The 17,845-nt window shown below is 46.5% G+C and overlaps 1 protein-coding gene across 1 annotated transcript in view; it reads left to right on the top strand.

Moving 5' to 3' along the window:
* LOC119437534 (TATA-box-binding protein-like) overlaps window positions 1–17,845 on the top strand; it is a 195,870-nt gene that overhangs the window by 93,275 nt on the left and 84,750 nt on the right. Inside the window, exon 3 of the mRNA XM_037704539.2 lies at window positions 8,904–9,083. Coding sequence (XP_037560467.1) covers window positions 8,904–9,083 — 180 coding nt within the window. The remainder of the gene's footprint in view (window positions 1–8,903; window positions 9,084–17,845) is intronic.

Here is a 17,845-nt window from a genome sequence, read left to right as displayed (position 1 = left end):
TGGAGGATGGTAATAGGGCGATAATTAGAAAAAACATGTCGATCGCCCTTTTTAAATACAGGTGTTACTTTTCCTTGTTTGAGACTCGTTGGAAAAACGCCGGTACGAAATGCAGTGTTAATAATATCAGAAAGAACAAAAGATAACTCGCGAGCAACAAGTTTGATTTTAGATGGATAAATCGAATCTAGGCCACAGCCTGTGGTCTTCAGACTTATTTAAGTGCGAAGAACTTCATCTGGTGAAGTGGGTTTTAGGAAAAAAGAGTGAGGCGAGCGAGACAACCTGGGCAAGTAAGTGACAGCAGATGCAGCGCTCTTGAAAAATGATTCATTAAAAGAATTGGCGACAGCTATAGGATTAGTTATAGTGCTCTTGCCGTCCGTAAATTCTGTTACAAGCGCCTCCTGTTGATTTAGATTTAAAATTCTTTTATTACGTTCCAATTCTTTCTGCAGTCATTCCCATTTTCGAGCACTTTATTTTGGTAGTAGGTTCTTTTAGCCTGTTTCAGTAAGACGGTGAGAGTTTGTGAATACAATTTAAAACGGGCCCTTGGGGCGAGGTTAAATGGCTGAAGTTTTACTTTTTTTGTAAAGATTATCTTTTTTATTTATACTGCGCAGTAGGCCTCTAGTGATCCACGGGTTTCTGGGGGTAGAATACCAACAAGATATGGAGGATACAGACGTACATGAGTTTATGATATATGTTAGTTTCTCAGTCAAATTAATGATTTCTTTGGTAACACATGACTCTTCAGATAACAGCCCCCAGTCAGAGCGGGATACCATATCCACAAATTTCACAGAATTAAAAGAACACTTACTAACCATTTTATTTCTACATTTATTTTGAGTATTCAATAAGAGAAAAATCGGATAATGGTCCGTCAGATTAAGATTCACCACACCAGATTTTTGATCAGACATGACGTTACTGAGTATGTGGTCAATAAGCGTATTCCGACCGGAAGGAGCACATCGCGTCGGAGAATCCAGTAGAGAATCCAAACCATGTCCACTGAAGCACTTAGAGTACTTTACACAGGAACTATCATTGGTATTTATGATGTCAATGTTAATGTCCCCTACAGTAATTACAATATAATTTTTCGTAACAAACGAGTCGAGTATACTGTCAAGTTCACCACAAAAGTCATCATAAGATGATGATGGGGAACGGTAAATTGAACCAATGATAGTTCTTTTGTTAGACGGAAGAAAGTCATCGTCAAATTCAAGCCAAACTTATTCGCATTTAGCCATGGAAAATGTGATATCAGCACGCCGTTTATATGATAATGTGTTAGAAATAAATATAGCCGATCCACCGTGGCAGTCAGCCAGACGATGAGAAAATTCTGTTTGATAGCTCGGTATGGAAAATAGGTTTTCATCAGCTGCAGATAGCCATGTTTCTGATAGAAATATGAGTGAGAAGTGGTGATGGGTAAAGTAAGAAAATTAACCATATCATCAATATTTTTGGGTAAGCTTCGGACGTTAAAATGTCTGATGGAAATGCTAAAAGTGGACGAACAACTAAGAAGTTGCTTCAGCTCGTTAACAGTGTGTGACGCCATGCTGGTTCACAATCAACAAGGCATGCGATAGTGCTTTTACGTAAAAATGGCCAGATCATCGACTCCAGAGATGCGGTAGACTCGACTGTCTGTATACTTTCTTGCTTTGATACGGCAGTTGTCGACCCAAAGGAACTGCCACTGCTTTTCTTTCTTGAGAGCCAGTGCTTGAGCAAACAGCCGCTTGTTCTCCGGAGTCAGGTGATCATTCACGAATATGGGCTTATCCTGATTCGTTATGCCAATGGACCTGGTTGACAGACGCGCCTTCCTAGCCTTTGTCGCAAATTCAGCCTTCTTTTGTCGAGAACAGAAACGCGCAATAATGTTCGGGCCACCTTTAGTAGGAACCCTGTGCACAACATCAATCTCTGCAGGACTCACGGGACAACCAATTTTTTCTGCGATCTGTTGTAGAATTGCTTCACAGCTCTCGCCCTTTGTTTCCGGCACACCCTTGATTTCCACATTGTTCATGCGCGAGTATTGTTGCAATTCAGCAACCTGTTTTGTTAGCTGCTCGTTCGTTCGCGAGAGTTCCTTATTTTCTTTCACTAGAACTTCCCCTGCTTAGTCTTCATTTTTTCAAAACATTCGTTAAATAGGGCGACGCTGTTACGCAACTCTCCAACTTCCTTTCGCAATGCATCCAAATCTCTAGTTAGCTCAGCACAAGTTGGCATCTTGAAATGGCAGCAGTGGGTGCGGCAAGAGAATATGAAATAAATTACTATGCAGTGATGCAAATGCGACCAACCTGCGTAGGTAACGGAAAACGATCAGCGGAATGTTGCTTTGCCGCCACCTCAGCTGCCAAGTGAAGAATTCCGCGGTGATCCCAGCTTATATAGCTTCCAGTTGCTGATGGTTCCTGGAGAGATGGACAGGTGGCGTTCGTCACAGGCGGCACGTGGCGCTTTGATGACAAAGCCAGTCCTCTTCTATCTTCGTGCAAGGCACACACGCCTTAATTATAGTCAGTAGATAAAGCGCTTCCACTGGTTAGCGGTAGACTGCGCCGGATCCGCAGGAACCTGCGTAGGTAACGGGAAACGATCAGCGGAATGTTGCGTTGCCGCCACCTCAGCTGCCAAGTGAAGAATTCCGCGGTGATCCCAGCTTATATAGCTTCCAGTTGCTGATGGTTCCTGGAGAGATGGACAGGTGGCGTTCGTCACAGGCGGCACGTGGCGCTTTGATGACAAAGCCAGTCCTCTTCTATCTTCGTGCAAGGCACACACGCCTTAATTATAGTCAGTAGATAAAGCGCTTCCACTGGTTAGCGGTAGACTGCGCCGGATCCGCAGGAACCTGCGTAGGTAACGGGAAACGATCAGCGGAATGTTGCGTTGCCGCCACCTCAGCTGCCAAGTGAAGAATTCCGCGGTGATCCCAGCTTATATAGCTTCCAGTTGCTGATGGTTCCTGGAGAGATGGACAGGTGGCGTTCGTCACAGGCGGCACGTGGCGCTTTGATGACAAAGCCAGTCCTCTTCTATCTTCGTGCAAGGCACACACGCCTTAATTATAGTCAGTAGATAAAGCGCTTCCACTGGTTAGCGGTAGACTGCGCCGGATCCGCAGGAACCTGCGTAGGTAACGGGAAACGATCAGCGGAATGTTGCGTTGCCGCCACCTCAGCTGCCAAGTGAAGAATTCCGCGGTGATCCCAGCTTATATAGCTTCCAGTTGCTGATGGTTCCTGGAGAGATGGACAGGTGGCGTTCGTCACAGGCGGCACGTGGCGCTTTGATGACAAAGCCAGTCCTCTTCTATCTTCGTGCAAGGCACACACGCCTTAATTATAGTCAGTAGATAAAGCGCTTCCACTGGTTAGCGGTAGACTGCGCCGGATCCGCAGGAACCTGCGTAGGTAACGGGAAACGATCAGCGGAATGTTGCGTTGCCGCCACCTCAGCTGCCAAGTGAAGAATTCCGCGGTGATCCCAGCTTATATAGCTTCCAGTTCGCTGATGGTTCCTGGAGAGATGGACAGGTGGCGTTCGTCACAGGCGGCACGTGGCGCTTTGATGACAAAGCCAGTCCTCTTCTATCTTCGTGCAAGGCACACACGCCTTAATTATAGTCAGTAGATAAAGCGCTTCCACTGGTTAGCGGTAGACTGCGCCGGATCCGCAGGAACCTGCGTAGGTAACGGGAAACGATCAGCGGAATGTTGCGTTGCCGCCACCTCAGCTGCCAAGTGAAGAATTCCGCGGTGATCCCAGCTTATATAGCTTCCAGTTGCTGATGGTTCCTGGAGAGATGGACAGGTGGCGTTCGTCACAGGCGGCACGTGGCGCTTTGATGACAAAGCCAGTCCTCTTCTATCTTCGTGCAAGGCACACACGCCTTAATTATAGTCAGTAGATAAAGCGCTTCCACTGGTTAGCGGTAGACTGCGCCGGATCCGCAGGAACCTGCGTAGGTAACGGGAAACGATCAGCGGAATGTTGCGTTGCCGCCACCTCAGCTGCCAAGTGAAGAATTCCGCGGTGATCCCAGCTTATATAGCTTCCAGTTGCTGATGGTTCCTGGAGAGATGGACAGGTGGCGTTCGTCACAGGCGGCACGTGGCGCTTTGATGACAAAGCCAGTCCTCTTCTATCTTCGTGCAAGGCACACACGCCTTAATTATAGTCAGTAGATAAAGCGCTTCCACTGGTTAGCGGTAGACTGCGCCGGATCCGCAGGAACCTGCGTAGGTAACGGGAAACGATCAGCGGAATGTTGCGTTGCCGCCACCTCAGCTGCCAAGTGAAGAATTCCGCGGTGATCCCAGCTTATATAGCTTCCAGTTGCTGATGGTTCCTGGAGAGATGGACAGGTGGCGTTCGTCACAGGCGGCACGTGGCGCTTTGATGACAAAGCCAGTCCTCTTCTATCTTCGTGCAAGGCACACACGCCTTAATTATAGTCAGTAGATAAAGCGCTTCCACTGGTTAGCGGTAGACTGCGCCGGATCCGCAGGAACCTGCGTAGGTAACGGGAAACGATCAGCGGAATGTTGCGTTGCCGCCACCTCAGCTGCCAAGTGAAGAATTCCGCGGTGATCCCAGCTTATATAGCTTCCAGTTGCTGATGGTTCCTGGAGAGATGGACAGGTGGCGTTCGTCACAGGCGGCACGTGGCGCTTTGATGACAAAGCCAGTCCTCTTCTATCTTCGTGCAAGGCACACACGCCTTAATTATAGTCAGTAGATAAAGCGCTTCCACTGGTTAGCGGTAGACTGCGCCGGATCCGCAGGAACCTGCGTAGGTAACGGGAAACGATCAGCGGAATGTTGCGTTGCCGCCACCTCAGCTGCCAAGTGAAGAATTCCGCGGTGATCCCAGCTTATATAGCTTCCAGTTCCGACTGATGGTTCCTGGAGAGATGGACAGGTGGCGTTCGTCACAGGCGGCACGTGGCGCTTTGATGACAAAGCCAGTCCTCTTCTATTTTCGTGCAAGGCACACACGCCTTAATTATAGTCAGTAGATAAAGCGCTTCCACTGGTTAGCGGTAGACTGCGCCGGATCCGCAGGAACCTGCGTAGGTAACGGGAAACGATCAGCGGAATGTTGCGTTGCCGCCACCTCAGCTGCCAAGTGAAGAATTCCGCGGTGATCCCAGCTTATATAGCTTCCAGTTGCTGATGGTTCCTGGAGAGATGGACAGGTGGCGTTCGTCACAGGCGGCACGTGGCGCTTTGATGACAAAGCCAGTCCTCTTCTATCTTCGTGCAAGGCACACACGCCTTAATTATAGTCAGTAGATAAAGCGCTTCCACTGGTTAGCGGTAGACTGCGCCGGATCCGCAGGAACCTGCGTAGGTAACGGGAAACGATCAGCGGAATGTTGCGTTGCCGCCACCTCAGCTGCCAAGTGAAGAATTCCGCGGTGATCCCAGCTTATATAGCTTCCAGTTGCTGATGGTTCCTGGAGAGATGGACAGGTGGCGTTCGTCACAGGCGGCACGTGGCGCTTTGATGACAAAGCCAGTCCTCTTCTATCTTCGTGCAAGGCACACACGCCTTAATTATAGTCAGTAGATAAAGCGCTTCCACTGGTTAGCGGTAGACTGCGCCGGATCCGCAGGAACCTGCGTAGGTAACGGGAAACGATCAGCGGAATGTTGCGTTGCCGCCACCTCAGCTGCCAAGTGAAGAATTCCGCGGTGATCCCAGCTTATATAGCTTCCAGTTGCTGATGGTTCCTGGAGAGATGGACAGGTGGCGTTCGTCACAGGCGGCACGTGGCGCTTTGATGACAAAGCCAGTCCTCTTCTATCTTCGTGCAAGGCACACACGCCTTAATTATAGTCAGTAGATAAAGCGCTTCCACTGGTTAGCGGTAGACTGCGCCGGATCCGCAGGAACCTGCGTAGGTAACGGGAAACGATCAGCGGAATGTTGCGTTGCCGCCACCTCAGCTGCCAAGTGAAGAATTCCGCGGTGATCCCAGCTTATATAGCTTCCAGTTGCTGATGGTTCCTGGAGAGATGGACAGGTGGCGTTCGTCACAGGCGGCACGTGGCGCTTTGATGACAAAGCCAGTCCTCTTCTATCTTCGTGCAAGGCACACACGCCTTAATTATAGTCAGTAGATAAAGCGCTTCCACTGGTTAGCGGTAGACTGCGCCGGATCCGCAGGAACCTGCGTAGGTAACGGGAAACGATCAGCGGAATGTTGCGTTGCCGCCACCTCAGCTGCCAAGTGAAGAATTCCGCGGTGATCCCAGCTTATATAGCTTCCAGTTGCTGATGGTTCCTGGAGAGATGGACAGGTGGCGTTCGTCACAGGCGGCACGTGGCGCTTTGATGACAAAGCCAGTCCTCTTCTATCTTCGTGCAAGGCACACACGCCTTAATTATAGTCAGTAGATAAAGCGCTTCCACTGGTTAGCGGTAGACTGCGCCGGATCCGCAGGAACCTGCGTAGGTAACGGGAAACGATCAGCGGAATGTTGCGTTGCCGCCACCTCAGCTGCCAAGTGAAGAATTCCGCGGTGATGCCAGCTTATATAGCTTCCAGTTGCTGATGGTTCCTGGAGAGATGGACAGGTGGCGTTCGTCACAGGCGGCACGTGGCGCTTTGATGACAAAGCCAGTCCTCTTCTATCTTCGTGCAAGGCACACACGCCTTAATTATAGTCAGTAGATAAAGCGCTTCCACTGGTTAGCGGTAGACTGCGCCGGATCCGCAGGAACCTGCGTAGGTAACGGGAAACGATCAGCGTAATGTTGCGTTGCCGCCACCTCAGCTGCCAAGTGAAGAATTCCGCGGTGATCCCAGCTTATATAGCTTCCAGTTGCTGATGGTTCCTGGAGAGATGGACAGGTGGCGTTCGTCACAGGCGGCACGTGGCGCTTTGATGACAAAGCCAGTCCTCTTCTATCTTCGTGCAAGGCACACACGCCTTAATTATAGTCAGTAGATAAAGCGCTTCCACTGGTTAGCGGTAGACTGCGCCGGATCCGCAGGAACCTGCGTAGGTAACGGGAAACGATCAGCGGAATGTTGCGTTGCCGCCACCTCAGCTGCCAAGTGAAGAATTCCGCGGTGATCCCAGCTTATATAGCTTCCAGTTGCTGATGGTTCCTGGAGAGATGGACAGGTGGCGTTCGTCACAGGCGGCACGTGGCGCTTTGATGACAAAGCCAGTCCTCTTCTATCTTCGTGCAAGGCACACACGCCTTAATTATAGTCAGTAGATAAAGCGCTTCCACTGGTTAGCGGTAGACTGCGCCGGATCCGCAGGAACCTGCGTAGGTAACGGGAAACGATCAGCGGAATGTTGCGTTGCCGCCACCTCAGCTGCCAAGTGAAGAATTCCGCGGTGATCCCAGCTTATATAGCTTCCAGTTGCTGATGGTTCCTGGAGAGATGGACAGGTGGCGTTCGTCACAGGCGGCACGTGGCGCTTTGATGACAAAGCCAGTCCTCTTCTATCTTCGTGCAAGGCACACACGCCTTAATTATAGTCAGTAGATAAAGCGCTTCCACTGGTTAGCGGTAGACTGCGCCGGATCCGCAGGAACCTGCGTAGGTAACGGAAAACGATCAGCGGAATGTTGCTTTGCCGCCACCTCAGCTGCCAATGTGCATTCGAAGGATCCGTTGCAGTTTTCTTCCACATTCACAAATACAAGCCCACAAATATGCTCACTCTTTTGGTAATTAGTTTCGCTCGAAGGACGAAGTAATTAGAACGATAGCAACCACGAGAAGGCATTTGCTGCTGTGCAGGGTAACCAGAGCACCAAAGTCAACCAGGCGCCGTAGGTATATCCGACGCGGCGATGAGCGCATATTTTGCGAAACTGCGGTATTAGAGCTCCAGCGGCATTGTGTCCGCGCACCCACACCCATACGTTTGTTCAAAGGTGAGCACACGCGCGTTCATCGTGTGCTCGCTCATCGCACGCTCATCGAAGGGCATCGCTTGGCCGAAAACGAGCATGCAGTGATGCCATGACATGACATGACAATAACTTTATTGAGGTCCTGAAGAGCTCACGCCCGGGGCGACCAGGGATGAGCCGATGGCTTCACCCATGACGGGACAGGCAGGCCAACCCCGCGTGCCAATATATGACTATGTACGCCTGAATGTCTACTTTGCCGGTGAATTCCCTAGCTAGGTATATATATATATATATATATATATATATATATATATATATATATATGGTGACGTGCGTTGCAATGTCCGCTCTATAGTGTTGTGTCGCATGAGGACCTTTGCTAGCGCTAATAAGGAGGAGAAAACTTCCACAATTCACAGCCCACGTTAATCCTTTGAGCAATTCTCGCGCCTGCAAAGACCAGTGCAAATTAATTCGAACTGGTCCGACGATCAATTGAAGCTTCATTGCATGCGTAATTCGAAAGGTGGCTGCTAGTTATTGCCTTCAATTTTCTCGGGAGAGCACATATTATTTTGCAATGGATCCTTGATATCAAAGCCATTGAAATGTCGAGACATACTTTCATCTTTTCCAAAATGTCCTGTTGGAGCATGCTTGGTTCAGAAATCTCTTTAGAATACCTATATGTGCATTGACTGTCATAACGAAGGTATCGACACCAACTCATCGTCAGAAAGCAGTGATGTAAAGAGGCAGAGATGCCAACGTACATTGAAAAGATGTGGATGAATTTTCTTCCTGAAAAATAAACGAACTGCGGTGGAGTGCCTCTCGACACCACGGCTTTTTGCACACACATTGTGTGCCTGGCGCGCTGAAGCCCATAAGAAACTCATTTTTTGAAGTACACGTCAACGTCGTACCTTGCTTTTCGTTTCCTAAACTGCCTCTCCTTAAATTTCAGGAACATCGTGGCCACGGTGAACCTGTCCTGTCCGCTCGACCTCCGCCAGATCGCCTTACGTGCTCGGAACGCCGAGTACAACCCACGCAGGTTCGCCGCCGTTATTATGCGCATCCGGGAGCCCCGTACCACGGCGCTGCTCTTCCGATCCGGGAAAATTGTCTGCACTGGGGCGAGAAGGTGATGCACTTCCTTTCCTGCTTTCTGCATGCATCTTTCCTGCAGTGTGGTTGTGGCATGTTGCATAAATCACGTTTTGCATCATCGGCTTAAATTGTTTCTTATTTTTTGCGTTGCTGCATTTTCTCTACCTGACATTATTGCAATTCCACACGAGCACCATTCGACAAGCTCAGCTAGTTACCTGTCCTAAAAATATCTGTTTTGATAGTACCACTGCGTTAGCATTCCTGTCCAATTTCACTTGGTCTAAAGGACGTTAAAAAAAGGCCTGAGAATACTTAGCATCAAATAAGAAGTGGGGACATCTTTCCAACATAGAAAAAGAGATGACTCCGTACTGGAATAAAATGAACTACACACATCACTTCTTGAAATTTGTGCCTTAGCTTCAGCGCTAATGACAATAACGTGTGACAGCTGAAGGAGGCTTTCGCCGGCGGGGTCTTATTTTTTAAAAGACGCCGTCTTTTTCAGCGAGTTACCACTACTTTTCCTTATCGGATATGCTTGTTTCTAGCCCAATGTCCGGGCCAATCCCGGGGATTGTGAAGTCTAAAATATGGGCCGATATGTGCTACTGAGCATGGGACTCTGGGACCACTGGTCGCCATGATGCAGCGACATCACTTGACTACCAGTGGTACCAGGGGCATATATATAATTGCCCACGGCCGCATTCGAACACATAACCACTAGTACGTCAGCCAGATGCTCCATCATTCGGACACGGGCGCATACCGATCAGCAGGGTGAATTGAACATCCTTAGAAATTTCTCCCTTGCAAGCCCACGCTTTGGTGGCTAGAGGACTAGGTGGGCCGACCGACCTGTCTGGAGCGCGGTTGCCTACTTCGCATCATGACGCAAAAGTGGTGCTGCCCTCAGTACAACGGTTTTCAGCGGCGCATGCATGTCTGGTACGTGTGGTAGATGGCTCGCAACGAATAAAGCATGCAGAGTGAAAAACTGTTATCTGTAGCCGTAAGTTTGTGCAATTAGGAGATGCAGGTCTTTCTTATTGCGTGTTTGAAAGTTGCTAAAATATACAGTGGAACGCCATAGCTTTCAAAGATCCCTGACTGCTTCTCACGCTTCCTGGCAACTGCAGCTTATGTAACCGTATTGTTTACCTGAAAAACTTGTGGCGAATGCTATGTAAGAAGGCAAGCTTTCTGGTTTATTATTTTTTTTTTTTGTGTTGCAAGGAAGCGAGTGGGAGTCCCCGCTCCCACTAAGACCTGAAACGACAAATGGAAATTGGTTTTGTTTGAGTTTCCGCGTAAACGAATTGAGTTTTCTCGTATATTCCAATTACAGTCCGGTGCTGTCACTTCTGTTGGTTGTTTGCAAGTCGTAGTTTACGAATTTTCTGCCACATTTAACTTTGAGAAATTAAATTATTTCAGTAACGCCTACGCGCCATGCGCAGGGCCTGCGTGGTTCGGGTTCATTTCTCTCTAATGGATGCCGACGCCGACACGGGACTTTCTGCGACACGGGGCCCTTAATGCTATCGCATTAATAGTTACTGGCGATCAGCGAGAGTGAGAACGTAGCCATCACGACGATTCAGGTTGAAGCGGGAGCAATGGGTGCCACCATGTTCGACAACGCTATTTCTCAGCGTGCATTGCGAACGTTACGCTCGCCAAATAACATACGTTATCGTGGCGCAAGTAAACCACAGAAACCCAGTAACGTTCAGAGTATGCGCTGTGGGCACAATGCTACTTCTTTGCCGACGTAATGCGTTTACGTTTGAGTGCAAACGCTATTCTAAAAATGTCTGTTCTTATGAACACTGAAGAAGGGTATAAAAGAAGGACACCGACCACTGAAAGAATACAAGAAAAACAGGTTTCGGCTCCCCTGACGGGAGCCTTGTTCACAATGAAATCAAGGACGTGCGATATAATGTTTTCATGGCGTTAAAATATGACGTAAGCAACGCGTGTAGAGGGGGGGGGGGTTCCGTCATTCCGGTTGAGGGTGCCCTCTGTCATTTCAATTAGGAGGGCTTCGAAGTGGTGTCTTGAAGTCAACTCTCTTTCTTTTATAATATCTTGGCGTTATCTCGATCAATCCTGTGGCCCAAGTCACCTGCATGTTCTGCCAAGGCGCCTGATGCGACTTTTTTCTTGTTTACATCGTTGACATGCTGCTTCAACCCCTGTTCGAAATTGCCTGTCTCGCGGATATATACGCAGTCACAGTCTTCACATGGAATCCCGTATACGATGCCAGGAAACTTTATCTTCGGACGCTTGTCTTGCACGTTTACCAGCCGATGGCGTAATGTTTAGGATGACACGTGAGCTACCTTGACGTCATAGCCGCGTTTAACACGGGATACCCTCGCTCCTACCGGGCACATACGGTATGGCGGCGCCTTTTCTTGGGAGCACACAGTCAGGTCTTAGGGGCTTAGACAGATGACGTTCCACCGAGTTCACAAACGACCTCGGGTAGCCACATGCCGAAAGATTTTGGTGTGTTGGTGTGCAGCCCGGCTTTGTGGCGTTGTGCAGATACGCTTGGTTCTACCGACAAGCGAGGCTACTATGTAACCGATCGCTTCTGGTTCGTCGGGTGCACTGAATTAAAATGCAGATACCTGCCTGTGTGTGTGTGCTCTTTCTGTGCACGGAAAATGCCAGACTGTATCGGTCACGTTTCACGAGGACTTTCTGAAAATGATGATGATGATGCCTCAACACTTGGCACAACCCACTGAGGAGGATAGGCCACGAACCGGGTGGTATTATGATAGAAATTTGAAATAAATTAATTTATAAATACATAAATATAAGAATAAAAATAATTGACTAATTGAAAATGAGAATGAAAGCAATAATAAAAGAATTAAGTAGTCTATACTAAGTTAGTCAGCCTTGCCTGAATAGGAATAGTAATATGAATTTAATAATAAATTAAATACAGCAAAGGAAGTACGTAGATTTTGAATAATAATAATAATAATATAATTCTGGTTTTATGAATTTACTTTTTGAATTTGCTAAAGCTATAATTTATTGAAGGATAAATAAGGTAATCAGGTAACAATGGGAAAATATTAATAAGGCAATCTTCTTGTGTCACAAAAAGTTATAAATGGCTCGGCAAACATTCCCGTGGCCATGTCCTAACACCGTGGCTCCAAGTGAGAGTAAAACTGAACTGCTTAACGGCAGGCCTAGATTACGAAATGGGATTTCTAAATATCGTTGTCGATCATTAGAAAACCGCCGACGGGATAATAAAAAGTGATTGATAGATTCTGGTTCATTGCAGAGGTAGCATAATGGTGATGCCGCCAGACCACATCTGTGCAAGTAAAAATTTAGTTGTGGAATACGGCAACGCAGTCTTGTAAATGTTACTTCGAATTGCCGGTTGGGACACCACTGTCGATTCCAAGAATAATTTAGATGTATAAAGTCTGTTGATTTTGCTAGTGCGAGGCTTTTCTTGTCTTCAGTCAAAGAAAACTGCCTATATCTGGCTGCAGCGATATACGCAGTTGCCGGCAGCACAGATATCGCCGGACCCTTTAAAGAAGCTCGTGCTAAAGAATCAGCTATTTCATTAAGTTGGATGTCTCGGTGGCCTGGTACCCATACTAAATGAACTAACTTTAAGTGGGGAGGAGCTAATGTATAAAACGTGTTTAAAGCTGTCAAATTTGTAGATGCGTTAAGCGCGCTGCATACAGAAAGTGAATCTGTGACAATAATAACTTTTGTAACATATAGCGGTAACTTTCTCAATGCAAGAATTATTGCCAGAAGTTCGGCCTGAAAAACTGGTGTGTAATCTGGCAGGCGCAGTGAAAAAGACCAATCGAGGGAGGATGAGTATATTCCCACGCCTGCCTTCTCTTCACACGAGGAAGCATCAGTCGCTATTACATTTATTGGGAAACGGGCCAAATACTCTTGCAAAAGGGCATTCAAATATGTTGGTGGCAGCAGTTTTGCGTTATTGGGGAAAATATCCGCAAATTCCATTTTAAAGGACAATGTGGACCTATCAAACGGAATGATTTCCCTAATGTGAATATTTAAAGGTGCTAATTGTGCCTGCACAAATACAACCTGTGGGGTATGTAACCGAGGCCACGTGATCTCAAAAAATGAATTTGGTTCACTAATAAATATATATTCTGTACGTCTAAGAGGCGATTCATAAGCCCTTAAGTAGGTTTGAACCGTAAGCATACAGAATCTCGTGTGAAGAGAAGGTAAGCGCGCTTCCTGGTATAACACGTTATTAGCAACGAATTTAGGCAGGCCTAAACATATTCGAAGAGCTTCTCTCTCTAAAAGAACAAGCGGTCTTATTTTATATTTTGCACCTCCGGAAAACAAAACACATCCAAATTCTATAATCGGTCGTACATACGGTAGATCATATAATGTGTCACTTCGCATACCAGATCGCCGGTTACTGATTCTACGTAATAAACCTACAGCTCGTGTCCCTTTCGTTGCAATATTTTCTATGTGAGAACGCCAGCTAAGTTTTTCATCATATGTGATACCCAGGTATTTAAGCGACTCTACTTGTGGAATTGTTCTCTGATCATATATTAATGATAAATGTATAGGCGCGGAAAGCGGAAAGACAAGGACTGCACTTTTGTTTACGTTTAGAGATAGGTGAAGAGCGTGAAGCCACGTCTCTAGCATACTGAGGTATGTTTGCAAGGACAGGTAAAGGGAATTGATGTCTCTTGCTGTCGCGAAAAATGCGATGTCGTCTGCATAGACATAGAGATGAACTTCCCGGCTCAGTGGAATTGAACTCATCAAAAGGTTAAAAAGGACAGGAGACAGAACAGCCCCCTGGGGCACCGCTCTTTTCTGATCGAATTTTGTTGAAGAAACGCCGTTTTGAAAACAATAAAATTTTCTATTTCTTAAAAATGCAAAAATCTATGTCGTTATATATCTCGGAAAATTGTAGGACTGTAATCTGTCCAGTAGTAGTGGGTACTCGACACTGTCATAAGCTTTCGCCACGTCAAGAGTCACTAAAGCACTCAATTCTTTTCTATTTCTAGCAAGTTGAATACGGCTTTCCAAGTCTACATGCGCACACCAAATAGAGAGACCAGACCGGAAACATATTTGACTTGGGCTCAGTAACGAATTTTTAGATATATGATCTATCATCCGATCATATAGAACTCTTTCAATAAGTTTTACCATATTTGAGGTAAGAGAAATAGGCCGAATATTGTCAAGATTGTAGCCAGCTCCTTGTTTTTTAAGTATCGGAATTATTTTGGCTGTCCTCCACTCTTGAGGAATCCAAGCATTTTTTAGAGAATAATTCACGGTGTTTAGAAGTTCCTCAGGAGACATTGCAAACAAAATTTTTAGCATGGCATTGGAAATGCCATCAGGACCTGGTGCTGAGGCAGGCAAAGATCTAACGATATTGGAAAGCTCCGGCACTGTGACTTCCACAGTCATCCGCGATGGGAAGTCTTAATTGTCGATTCGGCAAACGTGATGTTAAGCGTTGAGCTAATCCCTTTCCTATGAATTCTAATGAAGCAGATATCTCGCGTGGTGAAAGAATTATCGATGTAGTATTCGCTGATGTCGGTATGAACTTTCTATACCGAAGGAATCTGAACAGTGCTTTTTTGTTGTTAGGCTTAGAGAGAAATTCATGATGTTTTTATCGTATTCGTCTTTGGCATTCGATACAGTTCTCTTGAATATGGCAGCTGCAAACTTATAATCACTCCAGTTACTCGGAGACTGATTGTAAAGTAGTTTTTTCCAAGCGACTTTTCGTCTTCTATAATCCCGCGTGCACTCCGAATTCCACCAAGGAGAGTGAGTACGTTTATCTTTGTTAATATTGAACTGAGATCTTTTATATGAACTTTTTAATACCGCGCAAAGACTCATGGCTTTGATGTCATCCGGCACCGTTATCTGGGAGTTGAGGGTCGCTTTTAATATACTCTGAAATTTCTGGTAATTGACAAAAATTCGCGCCGGAGACTCTAAAGAAGTAAGAGGGCACAGAATATCAAATCTAATGGGTAGATGGTCACTGTTTGAAGCAGAGTCGACTGTAGACCAGGAAGTGACGCACATCCCCGTGCTGGCAAATGTTAGATCCAATGCTGATTTATAACGGCCTTGAATAAACGTAACTGTTTTCGTGTTTAAGCAACAAAAATTTTATTAATTGCCCAGTCCGATAATCTTTTTCCACATGAGTCTGTCCGGAAACCCCAAGCCACATGGTGTGAATTAAAGTCTCCCGCTAACACAATTTCTTTCCTACAAGATTTGACAACGGTATTAAGGTATCGAATATCTTGAACACCTGCGGGAAAATATGTATTAACTAAAGAAAACGGAGAACAACCAGGAATAGTTACATCTATTGCTAGTATCTCGCACTCCGTAGACATATACTGATATGATATTGTTGCTTTGTGGCATATTTTATTTGTTATCAGGAAAGCGAGTCCTCCGCCTCTCGATGGACGGTCCAATCGAAATAAACGGTAGTGTCTTATGTGGAAATCTTGGCCATTAGATAGCCAAGTCTCCTGCAAAAGAATAATGTCGGGAGAAAATTGAGAACAAAAATATACTAAATCTGTGGCTGCAGAAATAATGGAACGGCAGTTCCACTGTAATAGCTTTAAAACACCTATGATGAATTAATGCCTACTGTAGAAATCACTTGCTCTAAGATACTGTCTTTTAAAAAATCTTTCTTCGAAAGACTGTCTTTACCGTGTTTTGCGGGTTTTGATTTATGGATAGAACTTGAAGAATTGGGGTTAGCATCGGATTTTGAAATGTTATCTTTAACAATTTTTTTGGTTTTGGAGTGCGGGACACAGGTGGATGAATTATCATTAGGTGATCTTGTGCGTTTAAGCGTCGGAAGATCCATTTCTACGTCCTGGTTGTTTTCCGACACTGATCCAGAGAAGCATGCATTGTCGGTCTGCTGAGTTGAAGTTGCTGGTCTTGTATTTTTAGTGCTTTCTGCAATGACTGGCGAGGGATCTATTAGTTGCCCAGCGTTCGATGTAATGGGATTTGTAGGAATATGTGAGCTAGTGATCATTTGTGATGTCATCACATGAGCTAGAGTCTCCGATAGGTTGGATGTTAGTCGTTCCATAGCTTTTGACAGCGCTTTTTCGACAGCTATCGCAATAGCATCGGAAAGGGTCGAGTCTGCAACCATTTGTTGACGGGCTGTCACTCCTGCATATCCCTTAGATCTTCCCTGGACCTCAGCAACAGCATCACGGCGTGAGCAACGTCTCCTTTCAATTACTTCCAGGATTTGAAGTTCCTGTGTTCTCGCAGGACAGTTCGAGTAGTTAGCGTGGTGACCACCACTACAGAGACAGCATTTCTCTTCTTCTGATGAGCAATCAGTAAAATTGTGGTTGTCACCGCAATTACGGCAACGTGGCGCAGATCTGCAGCCCCTCACGTTGTGACCGAATCGCCAACAGTTGGCGCATTGTAGAATGCGTAGAGCCAGAGATTCAACCTTATATATAAGGGGCCAGACCTTGATTTCTGTCGGTCGCAATGTACCAGCACATGTCATTATCACTGACTCAGTTGGAGTCTTCTTATTATCAATCACTCGGCTACACCGGTAAACGGAGATGACACCAGCCACCGAAAACATCTCTAAAATCTCTTCCGGGGTTAAACTGACGTCTACACCTCGTACAATGCCTCTAGAGCATGCAAGATGCGGTGGGACGAAACATCTCACCGGATGTGAAGCGAATGTTGAGCAACTGAGCAGTTCCTTGGCACAGTTGTGGTCTGCCGAGCAACATAAAATACCTCCCTTGCCGAACTGGCGGACCTCAGTGATCTGTCGGTAGTGAGTTGACGCCTTCTGCAACTCCACCTGAATCGTCTTCGGGTTTTTCATGTTAATTATACCCCCGTCGGTAGGCACCATGGCCACGGGAACGTTGCCGGTTCCACTGCGGAGAAAAAACTCAAGCGGTAGCTCCTGGGGAGCCACCGAGGCTGACCACGGGGAAGTCCCGTGGCCAGGTGATGAGACAGACATGAAGCAAGGCTGAATAACTCAAAAACACATCAGAATTCTTCAAACGGAAATAAAAAGAGTAACGTAAGATCAAGGTGAACAAAGAAAATACCACCCGATACTTGACCCAAGCCCCCAAAGCAGGAGATGCTATTACAGGGATCAAACGCAGGAACGTAGGAATCGAACGCCACGCGACAGAGCGCAAGCACGCAGAACGAAACGCTAACTATGATGTCCTGAAAAGGTAGCTCGCCGTCCTTTTCTTCCTCGACTGTGAATTGGATAGATGCTTCAATACTATTCAAATTCGGCAAAAATGAAGAAATTTCTTCTCACTGAATTATGCAGAACACATCGTCTACGCTACGTAGGAAGACCGTGGGCGGCGAGTTGAAAGAGGCGAGTGCTCGACGTTCAAGCCCTTCCATTGTTAGATTTCCATCAGTTATCTAAATAGATGCATTCATCGGTGTCCCGTGCACTTGCCTGTAGAAAGTTCCTTTAAATTCCTTCGTGCCTTCGTATTCATATTGCCACAGGGACGAGAGTAGCAAAAAGGGACATGAAACTTAAATTTACATAATATATACAGAGAGAGACGGCTGGAGGCAAGATGACAGAACAACAACACGAGCGCTGCCCCCGATCGTCGTCTTCACCGTCTTTCTGGCACATTCTCCTATGCT

This window comes from Dermacentor silvarum, chromosome 1 (genome assembly GCF_013339745.2).
Source record: "Dermacentor silvarum isolate Dsil-2018 chromosome 1, BIME_Dsil_1.4, whole genome shotgun sequence".
NCBI classification, from domain to species: domain Eukaryota; kingdom Metazoa; phylum Arthropoda; class Arachnida; order Ixodida; family Ixodidae; genus Dermacentor; species Dermacentor silvarum.
This window is presented reverse-complemented; position numbering and strand designations above follow the sequence as displayed.